We start from the raw sequence: 13128 nt of genomic DNA on the forward strand, positions 1-13128 counted from the left end.
TTGGAAGCACTTAGGCATTTGTGCAGACTTGTACCCTTCAAGGCGGGGGGGGGGGGGGGGGGGGGGGGCGGGGGAGAAAAACAAAACAAGATGAGACAAATTCCTGACTACTACTTGGCACTGCGAATGTATTACTGACAAAAGGTCCCAACCTGCATCTTTCCATATTTCTGCTATTATCAATATACAACTCAAAGCACAGGAAAAGACATAAATCGCTGCAAAAAGACAACAGCATGCACTGGTAAACTGTCTAGAATTTAAAGCCTCACAAACGTTGTGGAATGTCAGATTGAAAACAGAAGACCAACCCATGGGCAGGATCAAACATCTGGCAGCATGCTATTTCATAAGACACAAGCATGAAAGATTTTAAATCTTTCTGTGTATTAAGGACATTTGACATGTTTTATGAAGGCCATCAGGCTGCACTGTTCAGACCTGAATATGACTTCAGCAGTTAAATTAGACAAGGCTGACCGAGAACTGGTTACAGACTCAGGCTCAGCTGACGAAGGTGATTCAGTGAGTGGTTGTGAGCTGGCAAGGGAAAAAAAACCTCACTTCCTGCACAGGGACAAGTGCAGCTAGTCCTGTCTGAGGGATGCCAACAAAACCCTCTCATTTAAACTTCAGATTGCTGAACAAAGCATCAAAATAGCTTCTAGAAGCACATGCTTTTGCATAAACCCTTTTGTTCCCCCCCCCCTTTTTTTTTTATGAAATAGGCTAAAGAGAGATCTATCATCATATCATCCCAAGAGCATAAAGCCCTTGCCTTCTGCACTGCTCCCCCGACAGCCAGAAGTGGCTTTCACCCAGAGACACTTCTGGCAGCTGCAGAAGGCTCACCCAGATGCAGAGAGCCCAGCACCGGACCCATTCTATAGTCCCTTTTAACTTCTAGAACAGCACTGACCAGGAAGCACGCTGCAGATCTGCTAATGTCTGGCTTTAACTGTAAAGTTCACACTTAGTTGCTGAACTTAGCAAGTAATGTTAGTAGGTAATTCTTCATACTTAAGAGCACCTCCTAAGTATGCTTCCCAATGAGCATCGCTCTCTGACTCATGCCTCAATTATCAACACCGCTTTCCTTGTCAGCTCTCTCATAGGCTTTGTTTGAAAAAGTATTTTCAATTAAAAAAAAAATCAATTCAGATTTTTTTTGTAGAAATACACTTTATAAATAAAATCCACCGACAGTTTTAAAGCCAATTAAATGCTGCTGTGGCTTTGGAGAAAGATCCTTGATCATGCCCACCCTCCTAGGCTACTTATATTAAATAATCTTGAGCTTAGATGCACTTGCTGTTGTACAAGCAGTCAAATTCTGAATCTGTTTAGCCATTTACACATTCCTGCAAAGCATATTTATTAAAAATAGGCAGAAAATACCTGTAAGGTTCAGTGTGTGGAAATGCTTTAGACAAAGAAACCTTTTCCTAACGCGGAGCACTGCCAGGAGATGACTGCACACCAGTTTTAGAGCAGTGAGGGCAGGAGAAGGGGAGGAAATGAGTAGGTGAATAGGAAAACCAGAAGATGAGGATGAATCAGCAGATGAGCGATAGCCTGTACTTCCTGGGCAGGACAGTGATGGCATCTCAGGAACGTGGGGGAAGGGAGCAGGAGACGAGGAAGCCTGAATTGCGCCCAGGAAGGTCTGACCGAAATACAGCTCCTCACACCCAAGCTCGGAGGCTAGGATTGCACAAGAGTCCTAACCATTAGGTGAGGTGGCTGTCTAAACAACTGGGCACAGTAAGAGACAGCTCTCGGTTCAGATCTGAAGATAGGGAGAAAGATTCTTGTTTACTTTCTGCCATGTTTCTCTGATATTTGTCAATATTTTTAGATCCACGTAGTAGAAATAGTAAGAGCCAGACAACATACAACAGCTAAGAGAGTCTTTCTGGCTACATTGGTTTCAAAAATTAGCAAGCGGCCCATACACCTGTAATACTACTCCCCATACAAGCAGTAAAAAAAAAAAAAAAAAAAAAAAAAAGACACTTCCACAGGAGTAACAGGAACACTGGCCATCTGCTAGTGGCTAGCTTCAACCAGAAAGGCTCCTCGGCTGACAATAATATAGCAAGGAAATTATGACCTCCAGCAGATGAGAAAATGTGTAAGAGAACAGTTATATGATTTTCCCCAAAAGGTTCAGCATTTCACGCTGATGTGAGCTTTTGTTGCTCATACTTGAGGCGAGACTTTAGATTGTACAAAGTGGCTTCATTCAAAAAATTAAAAATAGTGCAAGCCAACCCTTTCTTGCCAAAGCCTACACCTGGGAATCTCTGTGTTTGCAGAGGGACTGAACTGTTTTCCAAATCTTTATTTTTGTAAAACAGACACACGTATACATGTGCTCTTCCCAGTTCTGAGAACTGCTTTTTGATTTTACTCCTTTTAGTCTTGCACGGTTAACTCCCAGAACAAAACCTGTTTTAATTAGGTGCAAACCCCCCAGCGTAGCTCTTAATGCCTTCCAGTAGCCACACACCATCTTGACCTAGAATCCAGCTTCCTAAAAAGGCAGACTGAAGTATTGCATTACAACAGCATTTTAGGAAATTGCAAAGGAAAGCAGACCAATCGGTCATTTATAAGCCGTGTATTGTGGCAACAACCAGAACCCGAGGGTAAGCAAAAAACGAACAACTTTCTGGCCAGCCCCAGACCAGTACCTGCCAGCAGAAGCACAGCTATCCACGTGAGAACTCTTCGTGCCACCGCAGCAAGCGCACCCCTAGGGTCACCCAGGGTCCCTGGCAGAGCAAGCGTAAGAGCTAGGAGGTTAGTAGGAAAGGTGACCTCTTACTTTTTTGCTCCCTTCCTCATCAGATGCAGCAGCTAAAACTAATTAGGCTGTATTGATATAAAGGATTCTTCTGTAGCTCTGAAGATGTTTATTTCCATGTTCTCTACACATTAGTAATACGCCTACTGTATTAAAAGGCATTAGAACACACAGGCATTTCTGACTCCCTGAAACTGGGAATAGAGAAGTAAAACCCCTTTATTCTTTGATATAACTTGGATGGAGCAGCGTATGACCATTTAGACCAATGTCACTTTCCCCCCTCCCCTAAAACTGGGAAGAGATCAAACTGGTATTTATGAAGGAAAAATATTTCAAGTTATTACAAAAGGAGCCAAGAAGACTTCTCTGAAGAGATGTACAACGCCTTAGTGTTTCAAGCAAGGAAGCATACTTTCCATGTTAAGTTGAGACTATTACTAAGATTTTGCTGAGAACTCAGCAAAAGCTTGACAACATTTCACTGGCTGGCTATCACAAAGGCTCTAAAAGGCTTGGTTTAACTTCCCACATGGCACGTACACAGCAATGCTTTAAAACAAGGCACTAAGACTGGGGCAAGTTATCCCTTCAAATTAAGAGAAAGTGGCTGCAGACAGTTTAGTTAAACTACTACCGGCATTGTCACCCCATTTCCTTCACAACAAGCTAGTTATGTATGGAGAGGGCGGAAAAAAAAGCAATTCTGGAAGGCAAAAGATATTATGAGAAAAATACCTAAGATGGTACATACATACACCATCAGGTTCTGTTTTCAGCTGCAAAAGCTGCATTTGGGCAACATCCTGCATACGTTAGCATTTTCTGAAAATGTGCTCTAACATACACAACACATCCACAAACCATTCTAGAGGTCTAAATCGGAAAGAAACAGAGACAAGCACGCACGCAACGTAAACCTAAACAAAACACATCGAGTATGAATCATTAGCTTTACTATTGAACATGCTACTGTTTTATTATACTTTATGTTTCAGCCAGACAGAAACACCATACAGCTGGAAGATTTTTCCGTTAATGCACCTCTAGCCATAATGCGAAGCACATGCCGTTACCCTCTCCACTATTACACATTTGGCAGAGAGCAAGGCTGAGCTTACGCTACTGTCTGCAGCACCAGGCAAACGCACCCTTCAAAATCACAATCATCTATGTATTGCTTGTGACTTCCTTGCAGGTAAAAAAACCCTCAAGATACAAGGTCCCATCTCACATCACGCATTAGCTATTCCTGGACCAAAACCAGACAGCTAGCAAGTCCTTTCAGGCCAATTGAGTCATCTTCATTTTTGCAGACTTTCACAGGCAATACATGTAAACAAGACATCCCCAGCATCCTACTGGATTGGGCTATAAATATCTGGCTTCTACTGATGTCAAGCTATGTTGACCTGCTATAAAATGATTCCTTTTAAGAACCAACCTTCCGTCTTTGTTGAAAAGGTAGAAAGAGGAAGACACCAAATGCACCCCGGTAAAAATGCACATACTGACCACAGTGCTACAGAAAAGCGCTTAGCACTGAAGTGTTGGTTAAAGGCAACATATGAACGCCTTTTTTTTTTTTTTAAACATAAGTGAATCAGACAACCCTGGCTTGCTCGACAATTTTTGAGTTAATCCAGATACTGCTAAACCTGCTTGCTCTTGCAGCCTTCCTTTCACACTCTCCCCAGCAAAGTGGTACAAAACTTCAGCAGAAGTAATCCAGAACACATCATGCAAAAGCAGGCAAAGTTGATCACTGATGGGTTGTTGTTGGGGTATTTAATTGGGTTTGTGTTTTGTTCAGGTTTTTCTTGTTTGGTTTTTTTAAAGTGTGGTAGCAGTTTATGCCTTAGAAACAGTATTATGCTTGTTGATTAATGTTTTATCCATAAGAGGGAAAGCCAGCTGAGAGTACTCAGGGGAACAACCTTTCCCTGAAGGCTACAAAGCTACTTAAGTGAAAGGTTCAAGATGATGTTGTCGCCTTAATGTGACAAGATTACTTTTGTCACCTGATACAGATACTCTATCCAACTCCAGATAAGATCCCCCAATGCACCTCCATGAACTACCTCTGAAGGTCCAAACTCACAGTATAAAAGCAAAAGTTGCTTAGAGTTCACCTGACCTTACTTCAACCAAGTTTCAGCTTAGTTGCACTGAGGGGTTTCCTGAACATCAAGGATCCAGCCCTTCACTGGAGCAGGACTAGTTTGCACTAACAAAATACACATTTTTGAAGACTTGTAAATTGCAGCTAAGCTATTCCAGGCTCTAGTTCATTTTTAATTCAAAAAATTTCAAGAGGAAAATGTCAACAGTTGCCACCTGTTCCTTAGAGCTGTCAGCTTTAATGCAGTTTTGCCCCACTGTTGCTCATTCCCACCTTGTACTGTAGCACAGAGCCATGAAGCAGCTCCCTCTGAAACCTATTCGCGTGTGTGTGGATCTCCTCCTGAAACCACACTGTTAACTGGCTGTAGACATCCATCTGGATTAAAAATAAACCAGCAAAAAAGTGCACACGTATCGCCAGGTTGCACAGCACTGCACCACCTTGCCAGCAGACCCGAGGGGGGCAATGCACCAAGGCACAAAGGCTAGGAACATGTTTACACCAGCATCACCTTTGTTTGCTCTGCTGCACCGGGCTGCCCCAGAAGCACGAAACAACTACAACCCATGTCAGCAGTAACGCAGCTCCCCGCGCTGCAGGCCCTGTCAGAACATGAAAAGGTCACTCTAAGGTCTATGGAGACAATGTGGCAGAAAAGACTTAATTTAGACAACACAAAGCACTCCTGTGACATTTTGCTTCCTCCTCCCCCCCCCCCGAAATCAAAGTTGTCAAGACAAAAATAAAGGAAATAACATGAGCTTTTTTATACAGCACAGAGAATGAGTATAACATTTCAGGATATTAACAGCATGATTCATGTTTGTAAGCAGTCATTGTAAGTCCTGCCAGGCAATCCCTCTGCCAACTTCCTAAGCTACAAAATACTACCTCCTAATAATTACCAAACAATTGTTTGGGCATAGTCCTTTGAAAAAGCAGTACTTTTAAAAACAATCTTTTCCGGTTTTGTTGTAATCACCACTTATGGACAATCTTAAAAAAAAAAAATGCAGTTCACGTTAGCTTGGGGTCTCACAGCAAAGAGATTAATTCAAGACTATTTCAGTATCGAATTAAAAGCTGGAGCGTAACTGCCTGAGCAGTTCCCTGAAAGGGGCATACTTGTGGAAGAAACTGGTTCTCCTACTTTGATCAAGTAAAACTCATTGAGTACGTTATGAGTTACATGTGTTCGCAAGAACTGTATCTTGATTAAAACCTTTTATTAAAAGGGAATTAACAGATCCAGAGGTCCACAACGGATCGACTAGCAGACCCACAGACCCCACAGTGTTACTAACAGGCAGAATCGCTGAAGGACCCGCACCAAGGTGCTCCAGCCCCATTTCGCATCCCGCAGCCCAGGCAGGGAGTGCCACCTCATCCCCGCCAGGACGTGGCTGTGCCAAGTGCCTGTGACCCAGCACCGGCGAGCAAAGGTTGGGGCTGAAGAGCTGATGGGCACCACCTGGCTGCACAGCCACCTCCCAGGGAACGCAGGGACCTGCCTCACCCACAGCAGCACTGTGGTGGTGTCACTGTCCCCACCCGTGACAGAAACGTTAGCTTCCCGACCTTTATCGAAGGCAAGGACCGTGCTCAGCACCAGCGTATCCATGCACGGGGGCACTGGCCGCAGCAAGCCAAGGCGCAGGGAGCCTGGCAGCAGCACCAGGAGCGAGGGGCCCGAGCCAGCGCCCTGCCTAAGCGGGCACAGCGCCACGCGCACCGGCACCGGGCTGGCCAGCCCCGGACACAACGGGAGCTAAGCCCTAGCAGGAGTAAAGCCGATGTTCTCCAAGCGTCTCAACTCTCAGATCTTCACTATCCTGCTTTTACCCAAGTCACCCATTAGGCAGCGTTCTGAGGTTACGGACTTTAACCTGGTTTATTACCACCTGGGACTGTTCGCCGAGTTCTCGTGTAACAGGCAGCCGTGACCGCCACCTGGATGGCTTCAGCTGAGAGCTGTTATCAATCATCCGGCGCCAATCGGTAACGACAAACGCGGCTCAGCGGCTGGACCCCAGCTGCCCCCAGCCCGGCACCGGCCGCTTGTGCCGGCACCGCGTGTCCCCGCCCGCCGCGGCAGTGCCCGGGCCGGGAGCCGCCGAGGGGCCGCGTCACCTGTTGTTCGGCGCCGCCGCCGCGTTACCTCCCCGCGGGGCTCCCCCCGCCCGGGGCCGCCGGCGCACGGAGCCTCCTCAGGCTGGCGGGAGGCGGGCGGACTGGCACCGCACCGCCGGCCCTGCCGCTGCCCCGGCCCCAGCCCCGCGACGGGACGGGCGGCCCCGCTGCCCCGGGACGCGGCTGAGGAGCGCGGCCGCCCTGCCCCGGCGGCGGCACCTCCGCGGGTCCGGCAGCACCCGGCACGGCACGGCCCCGCTCACCGCCGGCACGGCACGGCCCCGCTCACCGCCGGCCCCCCCAGCCCCCCCGGCCGAGCCCCGCGCCTACCATCGCGGCCACCGCTGCCCGCCGCTCCGCCAGACGCGCCGGCGCCCCGGGACGGGCGGGCGGGACGGGGGGGAGGGGGGGAGGCAGGGCGCGAGCCCGCCCTCCCGCGCGCGCAGCTGGCCGCCGGGGCGGGGCGCGAGGCGCAGCAGCCCCGCGGGGGCGGGGCGGGCCGCGAGCGCGGGGCCCCGCGCCGGCGGGGGAAGGATAAAGGAGCGCGGCGGAGGCGCGAGCTGCCCCGTACCGGCCGCGCGGGCGATGTGTCCATAAATGGAGCGAACTCGCCGCGGCGCAGCCAATCGCCGCGCGCAGCCGGGACGTCATTCCCTGAGGGAATCCCGGCGCCGCCTCGCGCTCCGGTCCGGCCGCCCCTGCCTGCCGCCGCGCCCCGGCCCGTCCTGCCCCGCCGCCAGCCTGGCCTGTGCCCGGGGCTCCGCGCCACGGTACGGTACGGGGCGGGGCAGGCCGGGCCGGGCCGTGCTCTCCGCGAAGCCGCGTTAGCAGTACCCCTGGCGCGCGCCGCTGGAAGCGCCACGGAACCCCGGTGCTCCCAGCCCCCGGGAGCGCCGCGAAGCACGAAGCAGCCCGGCACCGCCTGGGTACGGAGCCGAGCCCCGGGTGCGCCCCGGCCAGCGCCACAAACCCGGGTGCTCGCCTGGCGGCCGGCGTCTGCTCCCCCGCGCTCCAGCTGCTTTGACCAGGGCACCGCGGATACCGCTTCCCGGGACCGACCGCGCTGCTGCTTCCCGGGACCGTGCTGCCCACGGGATCGGGCACTCGCTCACCCACCGCCCAGGGCTGCAGTCCTGCCAACAGACTCCCCTCCTCAGGCAGGCAGCCCAGCTGTTGAATGCGTTTCTAACCACCGCTTCTAAACTAGAATACAAATAAATATAACATCAATAAAATGGAAACTGTCACATAACAATCACCGCAGCGGCCAGGCCCCGGCCGTACGCCAGTGCTGCTCCCCCGCTACCCTGTAAAGCACTCCCAACAGGTACCACTCATGCTGTTCCTCCTTAGACATTATTACTGGTCTTTATTTCTGATTAAAAGTTGCAGTTATTGGAAAATACAGGGCGTAGCTTCTACAGACTAATTTGCTCAATTGTTATTGCTTTTATAAACAAAGTCTTGCTTCCAAATGAAGTTAGAGATTAGGCGTGAGCAGATTCGCTTGTGAACAGTGCTGGTTCTGCAGCCCCGTCTGCTCTGCACAAGCATGTGGCCTCGTCCTCATGGATCTGGCTGCAGGATACGTTAAACATGGCTGATGAAGGCTTACACATTCAACATTGAGGCATCCAATCCACGGGACAAAACTTCAGCCACCTGGCCCCCTCTCAGCTCCCACAAACTTCGGCTGTTGGATGAAACCCAACAGCCCCTTGGACGCGTCACCCTTGGTTTTGTAGAGCACCAAACACCTCCTTGGCTCTGCTGGGCTTGCGCCGTGTGCCTACTGATCGTGCGAAGCTTGGGATTTCCATAGTGGATTGCTTGGATGTAAACTGACATCAGTACCAGGGGTAGGAAACATTCCCACTGAGAAAGTAGCTGGGTGGTAAATAGGAGCCGCAGTAGCTATTAAAGCAAAAATATATTTGATAGCGCTAAAAAGCGAGCAGAACTTCGCAGGAGATGAGTTTCACACGTCAATTCCCAACAGAAGGTAAGTAACAGCAGTTTTATGGAAATAGGACAAAAATAGTTTGCCTAGTATTTCATCTGAACACGGACATGTTACACAAAGTTACGAGGCTGTGATAAAAAGTGGTGAAAAAATGTAAAGAATTCAGAAAGCGTGTATAGGGCCAACACAAGAAAGAGAATTTATATAGGTTTTGTATTTTTTTTCCGTTTGCTTTGGATGTGGGCCTTTTGTAATGCCTTGGTTCATTTTCTTAAGACATATACATTTGCATGCCTGTGTGTTTACAAACACATACAAATATCTTTAAAAAAAGTCAACAAAAAAGTAGAGAAACTGGATTGTGGGAGAAGAGTAAAAAAGTGCATTCATGCCAGATAGCTAATCGAGAAACTAGTCCCAAGTTCACTGAATTCTACGTCCACTACTGGGGTCCATCTGCTCTAGATGGACCAGATGATGACTTTCACCAAAAACTTTGGGGCCGAAGGCATCAGTGCTCAGCATCTGCATGAGCCTTTGCTAAGACCTGCGTGCACCCAACACAGCCTAATTCACAACGAACCCTTTTCATGCTTTTAAACCTAGCCCTTTAATTCTGCTGATTTTAATGATAAACATGGAATTCCCAAGCTGACTATATTAAGTGAATGATACTTATTCAGCATCCACATCCAGAAGCAGGGGAAGGCATTTCCCTTCGAACATCCGTGGCGGCATGCCTGAACGCCCTGCATGCCCGGGCTCCTCCAGCCGACGCTGCCCACCAGCCAGCCCTGAGGAAGGCAAAACCCCCATCTTCATCTTGAGACGCTCCAGCAGAGTAAAAATGAATCTCTGTACTTTTCAATGATGCACAAAACTTACAAGTGGTGACATTTCTGTCAATAACATTCATATGAACAGCTTACCTTTAAAAATCCTAACCGGAGAAGATTTAAGAAAAATTCCCGGCAGCAAGAACTTCCATCAGTTTTTTCAGTGCGTGTAGTGTCTGGCAGTGTTGTGTTTGGTTAGTAACACCAGCTCACGCGCAGAAATGCTAACATTAGGAATTGTTTTGCGGATATTTTCTGGCTGCAAGTGCCAGTTGCAGCACTTGATCCTCCTTACATGGATCACTAGTGCTGAACTTCAGGAAAACATTTCAGGACAAGCTTCTCCTTGGTGCTTGCAGAGGTTTATTGCCTCAGCGTTCTGTTTTGGAGGTGGGTACAGGCTCAGCCCTGATGGCAGTGACTAGGGTCTCTCTGCCATCACCTGAAGCCCACGGAGCAGCGGGCTGTACCACGAGAGAAGTTGCTGCCCCTGTAGCGTGACTGGTACCTCACGTGTGTTTCCACCTACCCAGTGCCTGAGGGACACTGTGTGCCAGCACCCAGCTGGGAGCAGGCTGATGCTGCAACGCAGGAAGACTAAACTGGCCGAAAAAAGAGCCTGGTCCTTACCTCCGAAAACAGCACAGGCTACGACTTTCCCTTGCCCTCCCTTCTAAAAATATTATTGTGGCTTCAGAAAGAAGTAACTCTTACAAGAAATCAGGGAATCAGGAAAAAATTAGAAATTTTAATGAAACAGGCACTGCCCTGACTGCTTTCTAATGGGCTGAAACTGACAGCAAAGAAAAAAAAAGGTATTACTACTTTTTCCTTACTCACAAAATATATTTAGATTAAGTTTTATAAGCCACATATTTATCTTCTGTTGACCAGAATAATTTAATTAATAATATAATTAATGCCTGAAAGCCATAAAATAAGGCTTAATACCCTTAACAAGACACCATACATTTAGTTAGAAAACCACACCATCTGGTATGTCTTAGAAAGATGAAGGATTTTTGCCCTAGAAAAACAAATGGTGTAAAATTAAAGAAATTTCAAAAATTCAATGCATTTTTTTGCTGTATCTGCTTTCCAAAGAATAAACAGACACTTTGTAATCTTCGTTTTCTGCTAAAATGCAGATGGTTACGTTCTGTCTTCAGCTACACTTGACGAATGTAGAATTTGTCTCACAGAAAATAAAAAATGGATTCAGCAAATTCTTCTTGTGAAATGTAGGGAGAAACAAAATGGCACGTATAAAACAAAAGCAAAAGTTTATGACCTAAAATGTGATGAAATCATGTCAATGATTAGAACAAATTTCCATTTTGGAAAACAGTATAATCATTTGAGCTTGCTTTCACTCCCTTTCCCTGTGCCTACCACAACACCTTCCTTCTTTCCTCTTTTTTTGGCCTTAAATTAGAGAAGCATCCCTGCTCAGAAAACATGCTTATCAACATGTTCAGTGCCCATCTAACATACCACAGGGGTAAAAAGTACAGTAACAAATTCAACAGCCCTTTTTCACCCAATGTTTTTTTGGGTTTTGGTTTGGTTTGGTTGTTGGGTTGGGGTTTTTTTTGGGGGGGGCAGTTGAGGGAAACTAGCACGCGGCTCTTTTAACTCTGGATTTGATTAAGAGAAGCCCCAGACATAAGAGATACTCAGAATTCATGGAGCTGAATTTTTCTCCAACTGCAACCCAAAATGTATGAATAATGTTATTTGCAAGGCTGGTTTAAAACTGGAAGAAGTCCACAAAGGACTTGGTAATGGAGGAGTTTTGCCTCCTGTGTTCCTGTGACTGGCTTTGTAGGTTCACATCAACAAAAGTACAAGCACTGCATTTTTTTTCCCCAGAGGAAGATTTTTTTAAACATTACACAAGCTTTTAAGATCAAAAGTTTATGTTATGATGAGCAACCTGATCCAACACCAACATTAGACCTGCTTTGAGTGGGGCGTTGGACCAGATTCCCTTCCGCGGTCCCTTCCAGCCTAAATTACTCCATTCTGTAATGCCATGATCTTTTAAAATGGGCCTCCATTCCTAAGTGAGACAGCTGAATGCTCTAGAACAGACTAACGTTATTGCTGATGTTGGGCCTTGACAAGGAAAGAGATCTGAATGTGCCTTTAAGAAAATAAAACTACATGTTCAGCATCAATTACACTGAAGATGTAATTGTATAAAATACAACAGTTTAGGACTGCTTTGGTTAGAAACATCAAAGACGTGATCTAAGTACAAAAATAACAATGTCTGGTAACACAAGATGAAACGAGCATCTGTGTGGGACAAACCAAAAATCATTCCCCTCAATACCCTGTGTCGGACAGTGGCTGATACGGGTTCCTGGGGAACAGCTAAGAACAGTCATTTACACCTCACCTCCCCATCTCTTGGCCCTCACCATGCTAAATGCTCTGCCAGCAAGGGCTAGAGGGGGAAAGTGGACTGCAAGCTGGTATGGAGGTACCTTTTAATGTTAATTCCATGACTGCAGCAGGAAGTACAAACGTTGACATGTTTGGAAATTAAAATAACTATCATCAATTTGCTTTAAATAACAATTTGCTTTCAAGCCCTCCTGCAGACACACATACTCAAGAAAATGTTGAGGATTCAAGCAGTCCTTTAGTAGGAAAAATCACCAGGCAGGTGCACAAAAACTGTCCAGGTGCACAAACTTAGTCTGGACATTTGCTGGGTCTGAGGACACAGCTGTGTGGGTCAGCAGGGCAGTGAGATAGAATCATCGAATCATTTAGGTTGGAAAAGACCTTTGAGGTCACCAGGTCTGACCGTTAACCCAGCACTGCCCAGCCCACCACTAAACCACGTCCCTGAGCACCAAGCTACATGTTTTTTAAACCTCTCCAGGGATGGTGATGCCACCACCTCCCTGGGCAGCCTGTGCCAGTGCCTCACCACCCCTTCAGAGAAGGGGAGCGTTGGGGGTGTGGGACTTGCTGATGAAAGCAGACCTTGGGGGACCGAACAGGAGCCCCCAGTACCCAGGAGGAAGCCATCAAGATGGCAAAGCCAGACTCTTCACAGTGGTGTGTGGGGGAAGACAACAACATAAATGCAAACCAGAGAGGCTCAGACCAGGTAACAAGCACGTCCTTCCCCCAGCCGGCGGCCAGCCCAGCCTGGGAGCAGGAGGGTGGAAAACCTCCATCCTTGGAGAACCTTGGAAACCTTGGAGGTTTTCAGGAGCAGGTCGGGTAAAACCCTGAACAACTGCAT

The 13128-nt window shown here is 47.7% G+C and overlaps 1 protein-coding gene across 1 annotated transcript in view; it reads right to left on the bottom strand.

Moving 5' to 3' along the window:
* Positions 1-7730, bottom strand: part of MYO1E (myosin IE) — a 92946-nt gene extending 85216 nt beyond the window's left edge. Inside the window, exon 1 of the mRNA XM_055715453.1 lies at positions 7395-7730. Within this exon, the coding sequence (XP_055571428.1) occupies positions 7395-7715 (321 nt within the window). The 5' untranslated portion in view covers positions 7716-7730. The remainder of the gene's footprint in view (positions 1-7394) is intronic.
* Positions 7731-13128: the final 5398 nt, after the last annotated feature.

This window comes from Falco cherrug, chromosome 7 (assembly GCF_023634085.1).
Source record: "Falco cherrug isolate bFalChe1 chromosome 7, bFalChe1.pri, whole genome shotgun sequence".
Classification (NCBI taxonomy): Eukaryota; Metazoa; Chordata; class Aves; order Falconiformes; family Falconidae; genus Falco; species Falco cherrug.